Here is a 17,002-nt window from a genome sequence, read left to right as displayed (position 1 = left end):
AAACCACTTGTTATACGATGATGCCGGTGATGACGACGACGAGGATGATGAGACGGTAAAATTTTTCGACAAGTATTAAACTGCATTATATATACCGCATGTGCTGAGCTTTATATCGCATACATTATACGTATACCGGGTGCGCCTACGCATCACGTGCTTCATATGCCTAGCTACACAGAGGGGAAGGAATTCTTTACCCAAAGAAATAGATTTCGTTCGAGTCCATTCGCTTCAATATCTAGTATCCCTTGTTTATTCCAAGTACGATGAGTTCGATCGAACAATTTCGATCTAGTTAGTTTGTCAAAATGATTTGGTCACGCGGGTTCCTTGATTCGAGAAAAGCATTTCTCGTCGCGATCGAGCGAACCTTTTCGCGTGTTACCGAAATCGAGGAAACCGAACGTCATTTTATTTCATTTCATTTACGTGTCGTTCCTAAAACAGACGGAAACGATCCGGTACTTGAAATAAAATAAGTACATTAATACAGCCAAACGACCCGTTTCTCAAAAATTCAACTCTCGACTCAAAAAAATATGAATTAAAACCAGCTCAATTTCTTTCGATACAACAATTACATATTTTTAAGTCAAAACGATTTAGGTGCGTTCAATCAAATTTTCAGTCATTTTAGTAAAACGTTTTCTTGACACACAACTCGCGCCGTGTTATCTCGAAGTAAATTTATAGTCGGCACGAATAATTCAAAGGCTTGATTCAATTTGATACTTTGTATGGCACGAGTATTTCTTCCGACACAAGTACTTTGTTGAATCAACCAAGTTTTTTTTTGTCCACCGCATTTGACTACAGCATTTATCGTCAGTTGAATCGAACTAATATCACTCGACTCAAATGATCCTTTCTCTCCGTATGCAAGATAGCTGTAAGAAAAACCTTCCGCAAGTTTCGATACGCCGTATATTATATATATATATACATATATACGTATCTATTTATAATTTTTATTATCGCCTCGTTCGAAACCGTAATAATAATACCATAGGCGTGAACGATGATGCAGCAACGAACGGTATATTTAAAGCGCTGTGCATACATATACATATATATATATATATATACATATACATGCGAAGGAGAAAGAAGACGAGGAAGGTAACTGCATACATGGCATTGCAGCAGCAGCCGTTGCTCTTCGTGCGTGCGTACAGCTTATATCCGTAATAAAAGAGGAAAAAGAAAAAAGAAGGGAAAAGAAAGGGAGAAAAAAGACCTCTCTCTCTCTCTTTCTCTCTCTGTTTCTAAACTGAAAGATCGTTGCCTTCTCTTCGAGAAACCGACGCCGTGCAGCCGGAGATATTACTACGATACAAATACCAGTTGTAACAACAATCTTTGCGGCTTTTTCGGGTTCGTTGATGCTCTTTGGCTATGTTAGTAATAGTGCCGCTGGTGCTGATGTTGCAGCTTGAAATTCTTGTTACTTGCCGGCTATTGTTGTATCTCTGCGCGTTATTTTTATCGTTACGATGGATTGTTTCTTTTTTTCCTTGAACAGTTGGCTATAGATTTTCGATACTTCATATTTTGCGGTTTTTTTTTTTTTTTTGTAATTATTGTTTTACTCATTACAGTGCAAACGCGTTGTGGAAATCTGTTGTTCGATTGTTGTTACAGTCATCCATTCGAGTTGAGGGAACGAACTGAATGGATTTTTCTCTTTTTCTCTCTCTCTCTCTCTCTCTCTCTCTGCAATGCTGATTCATTTTGGAGTTCGCGATGAATTAGCGGAATGTACGAGTGAACGATGAGTTTATTTTGGTACGACAAAGTATGAATGATAAGGGAGACGTGAATCATATAACGACGAATCATCTGAATATAAATACGAATTCAGGTGAGTAAACGATCGTCAATCGAAACGAGATCCAATCTGTCAAATTGATGACTTATGGCGAGTATAAAAGGAGTCGCAGTCCTTGACGGAGGCGTTAAACTTGCGGCGACGAAGGATGATCTCGGTCGACGAGAGGAGGCTGAATCGACGCGGAGATGAAGAATTCGGGAAAATTACGAACGAAACGTTGACTCGGGCTTTTTCTTTCCCGAGCAATCGTTGACCGACTTCTTCGTCGAGGACTCGCGTCTCCGGGAGTCTGAGAGAGAGAGAGAGAGAGAGAGACGGAGTCGGAAGCCGCTCCCCGGGATCCTGACCCTTTCTCGGAGTCCTTGCCTCTCCCGTCGGGATCCCGGAACTTCCGGCATCTCGATCGTCTCCCAGCGCGTCGTCGAGAGGATCCAGAGAGGGAAATTTCACGCCCGAGATCTAGGATTCGTCGTCGATCGAGGGAAAACCTCCGAAGCTTTTCTAACGTGCGGACAACAATTTCGCAAGCCCGTCGACGTCCCTCGTTAATCTTCTCGTACCGACGCAAACTCTTCGTCGTCCACTTTACTCCGTTATTCACCGGGGTTCGCCTTTTTTTGTCACAGCGATCCTAGCAGATCCACGATTTCCCGTCGCTTAGTCGCTCTTTCCACTGTTCTACGATATTGAATATCCGCATAGAATACCAAAAACTTGGCAAAAATATTTTACAGTCTCAACAGTCGATGATACTAAAATTATTATTCAATTCTTCGGCGTTCGTGCGAGTTGGTTGGGTGTTTTTTTTTTCCTTTCTTTTTTTTTATTTTTGTTTTTGAAAATTTACTCAAATTATTACCTATATGATCGGGATATAATATAAATACGTATGTATATACGTGAGTATAATAATAACTGTTGATTGATAATAACTACGGATGTAGGGTCAGGTTGTCAAACTTAAGGCGACCTCGGTTTTTATTTATACCCATTAATATGACATAAACGGTGAGCTGCAACGCAATGGCAATGCGAAGAGTCTGATTATATCGTTAAAAATTTGATCACATAAATAAATCATGTTACGTGTAGTGTGGCGCTTCGAGTTTTACGAGAGCTTTTTTCCCCATACACACATATATATAATGATAATTCATCGTTTGAAAAAAAACTTTGCATATTTTTATTTACTGAACAACGTCGTGTATATGTTCACACACACATATATATATATAATATGTATGTAATTATCATTTATCACAACGCGTGTAAAGAAGAAGAAAAGATGAAGGAAAAGCCGTAGTAATAATTTAAAAGAAAAAAAGCAGCTCAGGGACAAACCTATAGGTTAATCCACTCAACTTTGTACAAGTGCGTAATTTAACAATCGTTATCATTTTATACTCGGCAAGTATTCAATAATTTATTGTCGAGTACCAAAGGCGCCGTTCGCTTGTCGCATGAATGTAAGCACGGCGATGATTTTGTACTTATAACGTGACACAGATATCAAAAATGCTGTGTGAGTCAGTCACACGGCGCTCTGCGCAGCTCCATTATTGTATTTACATATGTTACATACATATATGTATACGCACATATGTTGTTACAACTTAAATATCGTATACGATAATCAAAGCCGATGAAATCCCGATCGAACGTCTCTCGTTACATTCATCGAGAGTTTCGTAAATCTATTCATCAATTTGTTTACACAATGGTTAAAATATTACTACGTATAGAGTGTTAAAAATTTTAATACAGACGATACGATTTATATTACGTACTGACCGGAATCGCGTGTGAAGTTTGCTGCTTAATTTTCTTTCTCCTTTCTTTTTTTCAAATTCATTTATTCTAGGAGTAAAAGAAAAATAAAGAACAAATAAATAAACAAATGAAGTGTCGTGCAGTTCAGAGCTGTGTAACGTAATAAAGCTAGAGGGTTATGGAACGACGAGGTTATGGAAATGTTACGACAAATTCTAATCTCTGCAGTGTGATTAGAGTATTATAAAGATATTATACGTATACCGCTGCTTCGGGCAGAAAACCTATTACGCCGTGAGATCTCTAATTATTGCGCAATCGTGCAGCAGCAGCAGCAGCAGCAAGGCAAACACCATTCGCGACTTTCGATTCTATAATTGGTAAGAATTTTTTTTCACGTTTTTTTTTTCTTTTTTTTCTTTTTCGTCCGCTTATTTTATTTCATACCGCATATTCTGTACGCAAATCATCAAACTTTGACGATGACGATGATATTATGCAGTTTTGTAACTGAGTTACATATAAATAATTAAACTCAACGGCCGCGGTGTAATATTTATATAATAATTCAGAGTGGTTGAAAATAATAATAATAATAATAACAATAATAATGAGAGTATGGTTGTGGTTTGTTTTTTTTCTTTTTTTTTCGAATCTAACGGGTGACGTTATTTTAATTTTAATTTCCCTCATTCATTTGCCAAAAGGGTGAATTTTTTCAAGATTTTTAAGCATAGCGTTTTCGTAATTGGTCTTACGATTTTGTAGAAAATTTCACGATTGGCTGAAGAAAACTTAAGAAATTCCCGAGACCCTTTTCGGTTCGTAAGAACATCATACTAAAAATTGATCAAAATCGAAGGGGGTGATGTACATACATGGACCGTTAATCTGACATGGAATGCCCCATATATAAATACATATTATCATTGTATGTTGTTGATGAATTCAATTCGGCATGATGTATATATATATACACATATATATGATATAGGTATAACGTATCATTGGCCATAACGCCCGAGCTTCCCTAATATAGAACGTTTTATTAATATTTTTAACGCTCGCTACGATTTATTATAATTACTGCTTCTGCTTTACCGATGGTTGGTAAAGCGGCGTGCAGATCCGTACGAAACTTTTTGCTTTGCCTTTTATTTTACTCAGCTATAGCAGTTTGCTTCTTCTTTTTTTCTTTCTTATGATCGGTAAACTTCAACGGCATATTACTCATCGTAATGCAGGAAAGGCTTCTCGTATAAATTAAATCCATTAATATTACATGTGTAAGGTTTAGATCACGTATCATCAAAATGGCGTCCTCACAGCTCAACGATGATGATTACGATGACGATAATGGCAATGATGACGATGACGATATACGAATGAAATGTCGATTGATGATAAATTATACCGTTGCTTTGTTTGTACTTTGTAAATTGTTACAGATACGTATACGTATACAGTAGCGGCTCTTTGTACGGTTTGATAAGTTAGATTAGATAATAATAAAAAAAAAAAAATAAATAAATAAAGCGAAGATAGATACATATACGGATGACAGAAAGAGAGAGAGAGATAGAGGAGAGGGAAAAGAGGATAATTTCGCAACAACGATGTCGTGACTGATCAATAATTTCCCCGTCATTGTATATGAATAAAAATTAATTATTCGTACACTTTTGGTTAAATTGTAATTCGACTTTGTTTTTTGTTTTTTTTATTTTTTCTCGTCTCAACGTCAGACTCACCTGCCTGCGTAGGTATGTGTATTACACGCATGCACTACATATTGCGATTCGTCAATGAAATATATCACGCGTTAAATCCATCGGGTCACTGTGCGGTGTGATTTTCTCTTCTCACCTTTTTCACCTTACGAACACTTCGTTAATTAGACCAACAAGCCGCGTACACGAGGTTGTCCCGTTTGTTGTGTCTTCGCGCAGACACTTCGCTTCAACGCGCTTGCGACACGAATGGAGAGATGGAGGAAGTTTTTAAAAAATGTCGCTATTTTTTTTTTTTTTTTTTTTCCCCCGTTCCCCACTTTTTTTTCATTCAACCGCAAACACGTTGCGCAATGTCGATGATGACAATGACGGTCGTTTTTACTGTTATCGGTATTGTTGTCGTTATTATTATTACTGTTTTTATATCCGCAGGAATTTAAAGTTTTTCCTCCTAACTGCAACGACGTAATTTAGTATTAAACAAACACGTTATGCGGTATTCGACGTTCAGAACTTTGAACCAGACATGTGTCAAATATACATTGTCTGTGCGTACATAACAATATTGACTGCGATCAGTTTTAGAAACTGTTTTTAACTACGGTTGGTACGTACAATTATATTACATGTGTATTCTTTTTTTACGAATTTATGGGTAACAAAAATCGTTATCGCGCTGTGTGCGTTACGTCGGTGATTGACTTCGTTGTAGATATTATTATTATTGGTGTTATTGTTATTATTATTTGTATACAGAAGACTCGCATGTGTTGTTGTTACATATCACCATGTACTATGTGAATTTAATGGACATACGTATGCGGGAATCGTTTAAAGACTTGATTTCCTTTTCGCGATATCGAACCCCGCGAGTATTATATTTTCAATCACCGCACTGCACCGATTTATTTCAAAGTATGATAAATTGTTGTAACGTTGTAATATTTTATTACACGTATATCGCGTATGCCATTTGTAAGATTACTACCAAGTTACACCGCGCACCGTGCACTGCACTGTGAGACTGACTCAATCCGAGTCTCTCCCTTTCTCTCTCTTTCTCTCCTTGTGGCTGGTCGACTGGCTGCCTGCCTGCCTGCCTGACTGCCTGGCTCGCTGCTAATACCTTACTATACCCCTCGTTCTCCTCGGAATCTCGGAGAATCTGCAGGTAGCCCGAGTAGCGGGAGCCGGAGCCGGAGAGAGAGAGAGAGAGAGAGAGAGAGAGAGAGAGAGAGAGAGAGAGAGAGAGAGAGAGAGAGAGAGAGAGAGAGAGAGAGAGAGAGAGAGAGAGAGAGAGAGAGAGAGAGAGAGAGAGAGAGAGAGAGAGAGAGAGAGAGAGAGAAAGTTTTGAAGGTATCGGTAGTGTCTGTAGGTATTATGTACCGTGAGCAAGGGGAAAGACGAGGAGAGGAGAGGAGAGGAGAGGAGAGGAGGGAAGCGAGCACGACGTTGCAACAGGTAGATAGATACCTAGCGGTGACGTATAAGGTAGACGTTACCTCCGGCTATCTGTTATATTATACCTTCTTACAGATCGTTGTAAATTTGGAATCATCGATCATTTATGTACGGCATGACTATACATTTATCGGAACATAAGTGCGTACACGTATAGGGGTTGACGTTGTACGATGTGATTGCAGTGTTGTGTAGTGTTGTGCAGCGTTGTATACTACGTGCGGTATAACGTAATATGAAACTGTAGATGAGCCAGCGTTTCTTTATTTCTTTTTTGGAAGGTAGAGACGACGAGTCTGTAATTTGAGAATTTTTAATTACAAGCATCGCTTCTTGTACTGTAGAATTTCATCGAGGTGTTTATACGATAAGCTAAGGTCATTAGTCTCTAGGACATCTGTAATAAATAAATATATTTATCCGAATGGTTTTTATTCGGGCAATATTGGAACGAGACCCAATCTGGCGATTTGGAGAGGACTTTTGCAGGCGAGCATAAACGGAGTCGCAGTCCTTGACGGAGGCGTTAAACTTGCGGCGACGAAGGATGATCTCGGTCGACGAGAGGAGGCTGAATCGACGCGGAGATGAAGAATTCGGGAAAATTACGAAGGAAACGTTGACTCGGGCTTTTTCTTTCCCGAGCAATCGTTGACCGACTTCTTCGTCGAGGACTCGCGTCTCCGGGAGTCTGAGAGATAGAGAGAGAGAGAGAGAGAGACGGAGTCGGAAGCCGCTCCCCGGGATCCTGACCCTTTCTCGGAGTCCTTGCCTCTCCCGTCGGGATCCCGGAACTTCCGGCATCTCGATCGTCTCCCAGCGCGTCGTCGAGAGGATCCAGAGAGGGAAATTTCACGCCCGAGATCTAGGATTCGTCGTCGATCGCGGGAAAACCTCCGAAGCTTTTCTACCGTTCGGACAACAATTTCGCAAGCCCGTCGACGTCCCTCGTTAATCTTCTCGTACCGACGCAAACTCTTCGTCGTCCACTTTACTCCGTTATTCACCGGGGTTCGCCCTTTTTTGTTACAGCGATCCTAGCAGATCCACGATTTCCCGTCGCTTAGTCGCTCTTTCCACTGTTCTACGATATTGAATATCCGCATAGAATACCAAAAACTTGGCAAAAATATTTTACAGTCTCAACAGTCGATGATACTAAAATTATTATTCGATTCTTCGGCGTTCGTGCGAGTTGGTTGGGTTTTTTTTTTTTTTTTGCCAAAGTTTTCCTCAATTATTACCTATGAATATTATCATTTCAATGCCGCAAGTTTCTTGAACTCTTATCGACTCGGTGTGAAAACAGCTTTAAGAATTTTTTGTGCGTACATCGACGGTTCGAATGGCGAAGAAGGTGATCGGGGGGAGATGAGGAGGCGGTCGCATTGCCGTAATGAATTACAACGAGCCACTGACTCACTAATCGCGTATCTAATACATATACGCGCAGGGCTTGTAAGAAAACGAACTTTACGTATATACTTACATACGATACGCACATAGGCGTAGCAAGTGTACAATCTGAGTATATACTATGCATGCATACGTTGTCTGACTCATTTCGAGCCGCGTCGAACACGCGTCATGCCTGATAGAGCTTTACGACCTTCCTCACATACGCCTCGTACCTAAACTCTTTCGTATATAGGACATTCCGCGTCCGATCCATCGAACTCTGATCCTGACCTTCTCCGATCTCGTTTTTGTTTTCCCTTTTTTTTTTTTTTTTTCTATTTATTCGGTAAAGGTTTCAAATCATACGATATAAACATGCGGGTAATTTTTGAGATTAAAAACGCTCTGATCATTTTCTTCGTTCGTTTTCCATTTTTTTTTTCCTTCTCTTACTTTATGATTTATTTTCTATTCAGATTTTCAAATCTGTCAGTCATTGTTCATGAAACAATTCGTTGAATTCTTTCTTTTCTATTTTTTTTTTTTTCATTCTCTTATCCGATTTCACCAAGTCAACGACAATATTGAGGAAAGAATATAAATAAGTATAACGTGTGATCGCCCCTCGTTGAGAGATGCATAGTGGTAAAAATAAAACAATTAAAAAACACAAAAAAAAAAAATAAGGGGGGGATATACGTCACCGTAGCTCATCGCATTATCGTCCACGGAGGAGTTTTTAGGAAAAATATGACGCCATGAGTGACTCGCGTCGCCATAATTAATACACTATACGGCCTGCCTGATTCGATTAATATCAAATACCATGCGTACGTTACATTAAATACGTTTTTTTTTTTTTTTTTAATTTTTTTCAACTTTTACTATCGGTACTTTTTTATTGTTTTGTACTTAAACTTTTCTCACTCCTTGACCCTCGAGGTACGCGTAAGTGTAAAAGTACAGCTCGCAAGCTCAGGCGGGTAAGGAGCAACTCGGGTGTGTAACTCGAGGCGTCAAGTAAGTACTCAAGTGCATACGCGTAAGAAACGTTGCTCGTTATAAATTAAATGGCGAACGAACACACGCGTACACGGCATACGACAAACAACAACGAGGAGAGAAAGACGACCGGCGGCGGCGCCGACCGACCTACATGTTAAAAGAAGATTGTAAACGAGCCGAAGCATGAGACCCGGTTATGTATGTTGCGTTAACGAGGCGTGTCTTTTTGCTGTTTATAGGTGCACGGACCTTGTTATTAAAATGCACCTACATCGTGTATGGGATGTAAATTGCAGACGCAACGCGTGTAGGACGATCGTAATGTTGAAAGATTTGAAGAAATTAAATAATTTTTCAAACAACGGACAAGGAACGAGAGAAACGAGCCGGTTTTTTTTTTCTTTTTTTTTTTTTTTTTTTTTTTTTATGAGAAACACTTTTCACAGGCATGAAAAGGAAAATTGCCTGTCGTCGGTCTGTGCGACAAAATTTCACGATCATCTGGAAGAAGGTCGAGTGAAAAAGTTTTGAAAGAAAAATAAATAAATTACTGAAAAATGAAATATTTATAATCGTTTTATTTAGGGAAAAAGTATACGTTTGTAGGTAAAATATTGAAGATCGATTTATTTTAAGACAGAAGGGGAAATTGAAATTAAACTGTACGTGGAAGTTTTTCATAACCATCATTTGATTGTAACGTTTTCTGTAAATTTGAAATTTTTTTGTTTTATATCGAACCGCGTTTCCGAGATCATCGCGAGAGTTTGTCGGACGGACCGACCGATCGATATTTTTTTCTAAAAGCCTGTTTTTTCATATTCCAGAGTTTCGAAAATCAATACTTTTTGTCATATTCGTCAAAGGTGATGAAAGGTAAAAATAACGTAAAAAGCTTCGGGAGGTACACGTGGAAAGAGATAAGAGAACGTGTAGGGAAAAGAAAAATAATTTAGCGAAACAATATCAATGATAACATATAAATAAGGATTATTACTGTAACAGGAATAATAATAAAAAAATTCAAAAAGAAAAAAAAAAGAAAAACACGGAAAACCGTAAATTGTAAAATTAGTTCAACTACTATTTCGCATCCATCACCTAGAAGAAAGTTTGAATTAAAAATAAAGTCAATAATGGGAATGCCCCATATATCTTTCTAACTAGTTTTTCCAACAGTTTATAATTATATTGTCGTACACATATTAGTAATATTATAATATGCGGTACAGTTTCTCAACTATGTATATATAACAACTTTCTATTACACGAATCGTGGGAATTTTTCTTCTTTTTTCTTCTCTTTTTCTTTATTACTGATTTTGAAATTTCATTTCCTTGTTTTAAACCAACATCGTTGCCTATCTTCACCTCTCTCCGTATAATAAATATCCTATTAATAAATTGTTGTTACTGTCGTTATTATCATTATTACAAACGTACACGCGCGTAATCAATGAATTTAATCGAAGTACGGGGAGGAAGTTGAATAGTTGCGACGATTATTTCTGCATACTGTACACGTATAGCGCATACGCACACGTATGTGTGTAAAATAACGATTCGATCTCTCATGGCAGAGAGAAACGGCGCCTGCCTTCAACCGGCGTCGACGCCGAAGACGACGACGACGACGATGACGATGACGGAAGTTTTTCTCGAAGAGACGGCGCCGCGGTTCTTGGCATTCCGACTCACGATATAACGCCACGACGTGTTTTCTGATCGCGTTTAATCTTTGCGTTATTTTTTTTTCTTTCAGCTTTCTTCTCACATCGGTTCTATTAACTATTTTTCATCGCGGATTGCGGAGAAATTTTCGTATTATTGACGTTATAGTACAACACATTATTATGGAAATATAATTTTTATTTCAAATATGTATATATATATATATATATATATATATATATGCGTCGGTGAAATATTTTAGGAATTTATTTAAAGAGAATTTTCATATGAATGTTATAATTAACGCGAGGTATAAAATTATACCTATATTATGCGGGAAAATTAAATTTTGAAACAACGACTCGGCTCCTAATGGAATTGTAAGTTTTGTTCTTCTTTTACTTACACTGCACCGTTTTCTTACGTACGAATGGATATCTCGTCTATTTTTATACGTTCACATATCCTAATCCGTATTATCGTTGCGGTTTTGTAATCGCTCTATACGCGCCGCGTTGATGCATGCTTTACAATATTTTTGTTCATTATCGATGATATAGAAGACGGATAAGCTGATGGGAATTTCCTTTTTACGCTGGTTTCAGAATTCAGGGACTAATATTGTAACCATGATAATAACAATAATAACAATAACAATGTTGAATACTTTTATCACGATTTTTTTCGAATACGTGCTTATTATTTTATACGCATATATGTATACATATGCTATACGATCATATGCATATATGTATACTCACTTTTTTTCATTCGCTTCGCGAGTACTTATCTGCATAATCCAATACCATATTTCTGCGGTTGTGTGCGTGCAAATATTGTGTACACGTGTGCGTGCGCGACATGGAACAATGATAAAAATTCATACACGCAACGAAGTGATAAGATAATACGATGTATAATGTATACATGTATATACACCTGTAGTATATATCTGTTTCCCATTTAAATAACATGGGAAAAAATTTTTAAAAAATTTAGAATTTTATTGCTCGAAAACGAATCAGTGTGAAGATATAAACAAAACATATTTTTGTAGGAAATTTTACGCTCTACAAAAAAGATCTTAATAAAGATTTGCGTAAGGTAGGTCGTTTCCGATTTATCAGGCCTCAAACATCGAACCGTTTGAAATAATGATGTTATTAATTTATAAATGCTACAAAACTGACTCATATCACTTAAATACACGATATTATTGATTTTAAAATTAAAACTATAGACTTCCAATGAAATGTTAATTAGTAAATTTCATTAATCAACGATATGAGTCAGTTTTGTAGCATTTATAAATTAATAACATCATTATTTCAAACGGTTCGATGTTTGAGGCCTGATAAATCGGAAACGACCTACCTTACGCAAATCTTTAATCAGATCTTTTTTGTATATCGTAAAATTTCCTACAAGAATATATTTTGTTTATTTTTTATCTTCACACTGATTCGTTTTCGAGGAATAAAATTCTAAATTTTTAAAACAATTTTTTCCCATGTTATTTAAATGGGAAATAGAAAATCGAGAATCGCCACCTCTAAATATCAATATTAAGAGCTCATATTTTATCGAGGTCATTTTTGAGGGACACTCGGAAGATTTTTCAATGTTCTTCGAAAAAAGAAAAAAAATAGTCGGTTTTTTTTAAACACTCTAATATATATGCGATTCCCTATTATCGGTATTTTGTCTCGACCTGGCTTGTCGCATAAGAAAAGCGGGATGACCGAATTAGATTGGAGGAGGGTCTAACGTTAGAAAGTTCGGTATATGTGGTATACATATTGAAACGTGCATCGTGCAATGCACATACATTGCTACATATCTATATGCATGTACCGTATGTATATACTGCACGTGCAAGTGTGTGTAAATTTTTGCTATGTCACTAATATACTTGTAATATATGGAACGAAGAACTATTAGCATAGGTATGTAACGTGTTGTCATTCTTACATATCTCTAGTGCTATTGTACGTACGTGAGTGCATGCATAGGAATACGAAAGTTTTGAGAGAAAGAGAGAGAGAGAGAGATAAAGTTACGAATGAAAAGAAAAAATGACGATTTTGTTTACGGTTAGGGAGAAAACTAAGTTTCATGTCTTTTCTTTTGTTTTTTTATTTCATTTGTTACAGTAACTAGGTAAATTTGGTAAAACAGGTATCGTTAACAAAAAGTGTTTGAATATTGTTGGAATGACGAGAAACGAGGTACGCGTAAACATTTTGCGCCATTGTCGATTCTTTTTTGGCAATCGCAACGAAAAATCAGTTTCTGAGAGGTTTACTCTACTTTTTTAGTCAAACAACGCTTTTAACGTCGATTTATTCTTGCACGAGCGAATAGCTTTACTCACAAAGGCATTCCTTTCCGTATGACGACAGAGCCACGTGGTGTGCTTTGGCTACATGTGTGCAGTATGTACACCTAGTCAAACACACAGGTTAGCGATATTGGTCACGGCAGGTTAAGCTTTTCAAAATGAAACACGTTAAATGACACACGGGATTGCCCCGGGTTATGATAAATTTAAGGTAATGTCGAGATATCCCCCCCCCCTTTTTTTTAAAAAAAAAAAAAAAAGATATTGCGGCAAAAATTGTAAGTGATTCAAACTTTTCAACCGACAGTTCCTGCGCGATAATATTAATGCTGCATATTAATTGAAGAGGAAAAAGAAGAAAAGCAAATTTACAAGAAACAAAGAATAAATAAATCAATTTTTTAATTAAATATTGAATATTTACGAAGCGAGATGAGGGGGTATAAAAAAAGGGGGGGGTGGGAAGCGAAATTTCAACTTATTTTTATATCTATCAGTCGGTCTTTTCATTCTTAAGTACATAATTAATTTGACAATGAATTAATTCAACGCACTTCCGGATTTCATTGACTTTGGTATGCGGGATGAGTATAATTTAAATATCTACCATACATTGCGCGACTGTACATATATATTTACACCGAGTAATTCATGCGATTATTATTTTACACCTGAGGAAATATTCTCATTCGCGATTAACGGAACTCTGCGGCGGAGGTGAATCAACAACCTTCGAGATGTTCGGTTTGACGCAAATTAAGCGAGGAGGCAGCTTATTACAACTTTGTTTGCGAAATATCAATTCACGATGTATCGGATAAAATTTTAACAAAGAGTCTTAATTTATTATATATATAAATCAATTTACGGGTGATTGACTATGTTGATAATTTGCATATTTGATTGTATGTAATATATATATATGCATGTAGAGGATTAGATCCGGTTGGTTGAAAGGCGGTAGATGCACTATGTATGTATGTATGTGTATATATGTATATATATATATATGTATTTATACAGAGAACGGAAGCGCCGTGCCTTCCAATCTATTTTGACGACCCGTATTTTAACGTTACCGTAATCTATTTATTTCGACCATGCGTGCAGCTCGATTCTTATTGTTCAACGAATAGTGAGAAACTAATTTCATCCTCATTGTGACAATACAACACAACGTGAATTGGAATTTTTATAGGTACAAAATTATAAAAAGTCTCGCGTGAAATCGATTCGCGTGTATTGAGAATTAAATTTTTTCTTTTTTTTTTTATCTTCACGCAATTTTAGTGGCAAAAAAGAAAGAAAAAGATGAAAACAGAAATTAATTTTTAATTCGTAATAAATAATGCAAATTGCAAATAATTTGACACGCACTGTTATGTATTATTGTATAATTTGCAAATGTTTTCATTTTTACAATGTGTACGTATATGTATAATAACTAATAACTGTACTACATATATTTTTGGTATATATAACAATACGAGTAATTTTTTTCAACAATCATGGAGGAAAGAAATTTAGAAATAAAAATGATTATTGGAACAGAAATGGCGGGGGGGGATCCTTTCTATGCTTTTCCGAAGAAGAATAATTATTGTTGTTAAACCGCAGTCACGTGCATTTAACTATAAATAATGCTTTTTAATAGTTGAATCAGTTTTTCTTACTTTTTTTTTTTTTCTTTCTTCTAATTGATAATAATTGCGTTGAAAAATTACAAACGGTCATTATTACATTATCAATCGTACTGGAATATTAACTAAAAGCTCTCATCGGATATATAAAAACAGTCGTTGCGTTGTTACGCAACTGCGTAAATATTACATATAGGTATATATACACTTACGTTTGAATAATTGTGGTCATTTTTGTCGTCGTCGTTGTTACATTCGTTTTTCTTTTAATAATCCAAATTCCCACAGGATATAAACGCCGTTGTAGAATTGTTAAAAAAAAAATAATAATAATAATAATGATAATAATTTTTAAAAAACAGAGATCCAAAGCACACCGTGGAAACTTTTAAACATTTAACTCGTGTTTGTAATTTATATAATATTCACGTTTTCGTACAGTCAGTCAAATCTCTTTTGGTTACTATAGATGGAAAAAAAAAAATATAAGGAGGGAGGATTCAGTTAATCAATGAATTTATTCATTCACCGATCGAGTTTTTTTGCAAATTTCATATTTATGGGTAGAAACTTTCACATCACACGCGTCGCACGGCGTTACAGGCTGTACGGTGTAACGCTTTTCTTATCACTGATTTGGAATTCGTGGGATTGGATTTTTTTCTTGAGGCGACGCTGCTGCCGCCTGTCGGTACGACACGAATATACGAGGTACAAATGTATTGTCTCGACTTATTTCTTATCTCGAATATTTTGCGCACCAGTTTTGTGTGTAATAATTAAAACGCACGCGGATGTTGACGAATCGTCGACTGCGAATTACCGGGGCGGGGTTGAAGTTACAAAAAGGCACAAGGCCGAACTGTTTTGCGGCGAAACTTGAAGCAAGGAGATGAAATTTTGAAGAAACAACGAGGCTTCGTACGATCGGAAATAAAAGTTTGAGAAAAAAAAGTTTAGAAATGAAAGATTTCGAAAATTCAAATTACGATAGAGAAAAGTTAGGAAAAATATAGTTTCGATGGGGGAAAATTCGGAAAATTAGAATATACCCAGACAGCGTAGTTTACTCGACGAGAGGGTGCAAAAGATGAGAGAAACCGAAAATCCAAAACAAAGAAGGATCAAGGTGGTGGAATTTCACCGAGCCAAAAATTCATGGAACTGCAAAATTTTTGATAATTCGGCATTTCGATGTTACGGATTTTTTAATCTTCTCATTTGCGCACTTTTGGAACTTTGAGCGTCGGGTTTCGGACCATCCGAAACTTTGATGTTTCGTAAAAATTTGAATTCCTCAAGTTTCCCCGTAAAAAAAAAAAAGTTCTTTATTTCAATCCCACTCCGAATGACTGGGCTTGTAGGCGGGGACACCAATTATAGTCATTTCACTTCACTTCTCATTTCTACTTGCATTTCGTTTCGTTCGTTCGTCTGTTCCTTCGAAGAAGTTTATACGATAATTCGAATTTTGAAGCACTGCGGGTAAAACGACGCACACATTCACACACACATATATATATATATATATACTAACGTAAACAAGCGACTAATAACAATTTACGTACACCATGTACGTATAATCGCAAAGCGATTGGGAACTGCCGCATCAGGTCGCTTATCGGCGTATATAAAGTTGCAATATTATAGATAGAAGGTCAGTTGTGTAAAAGTGGTAAAAGCAAAGCAACGTGTCAACTACAACAACTGATCGTATCGAGTAACCGGAACGGACTGTGTGCACCGTCTCTTCTTGGGTTATATTCGACTGCAAGCGTACGTGTCATACGCGTAGGAAAAGGCACACGGACAGGATTCGTGGGTGCACGCGTGAGCGCACACACGCGCGTGGAAACTCGACAGCGTCTGGTGCTTACCTCCTACGTAGAGGAGGAAGGAGAGCTTTCGGTGTTGTTTCTGCTCAGGGCGTACTTACGGTATGTGCAGCACTGCCGCTTGTAACAATAAAAACGATAAAGGACTCGCGGAGCGCGATTTGCGCGTGCGCGTGTTTGGAATCGTGGTATGAACGTGACCAAGTCTTTTCACGTGTGTGTTTGGACGGATGGACGGATGGATGGGTGTGATTGTGTCGCGAGAGATCCAGAATACGCCGGTATGTCCGCATGCGTTGATGATGATAATGACG

At 37.2% G+C, this 17,002-nt stretch overlaps 1 protein-coding gene across 6 annotated transcripts in view; it reads right to left on the bottom strand.

The window, feature by feature from the left end:
• LOC107223499 overlaps positions 1–17,002 on the bottom strand; it is a 39,084-nt gene that overhangs the window by 11,651 nt on the left and 10,431 nt on the right. Inside the window, exon 1 of one of the 6 annotated variants that reach the window (XM_046745616.1) lies at positions 16,391–16,659. The exons of 2 other annotated variants lie outside the window; for them this stretch is intronic. In XM_046745616.1, the coding sequence (XP_046601572.1) occupies positions 16,391–16,463 (73 nt within the window). In that variant the 5' untranslated portion in view covers positions 16,464–16,659. Of the gene's footprint in view, positions 1–5,355; positions 6,075–15,065; positions 15,801–16,390; positions 16,660–17,002 lie in introns of those variants that run through there. 3 more of the 6 variants (XM_046745618.1, XM_015663183.2, XM_046745619.1) reach the window with 3 other exon arrangements.

Source organism: Neodiprion lecontei, chromosome 7, assembly GCF_021901455.1.
Source record: "Neodiprion lecontei isolate iyNeoLeco1 chromosome 7, iyNeoLeco1.1, whole genome shotgun sequence".
Lineage (NCBI taxonomy): Eukaryota > Metazoa > Arthropoda > Insecta > Hymenoptera > Diprionidae > Neodiprion > Neodiprion lecontei.
The sequence above is the reverse complement of the archived record's forward strand: the minus strand, read 5'-3'. Positions and strand labels throughout refer to the sequence as shown.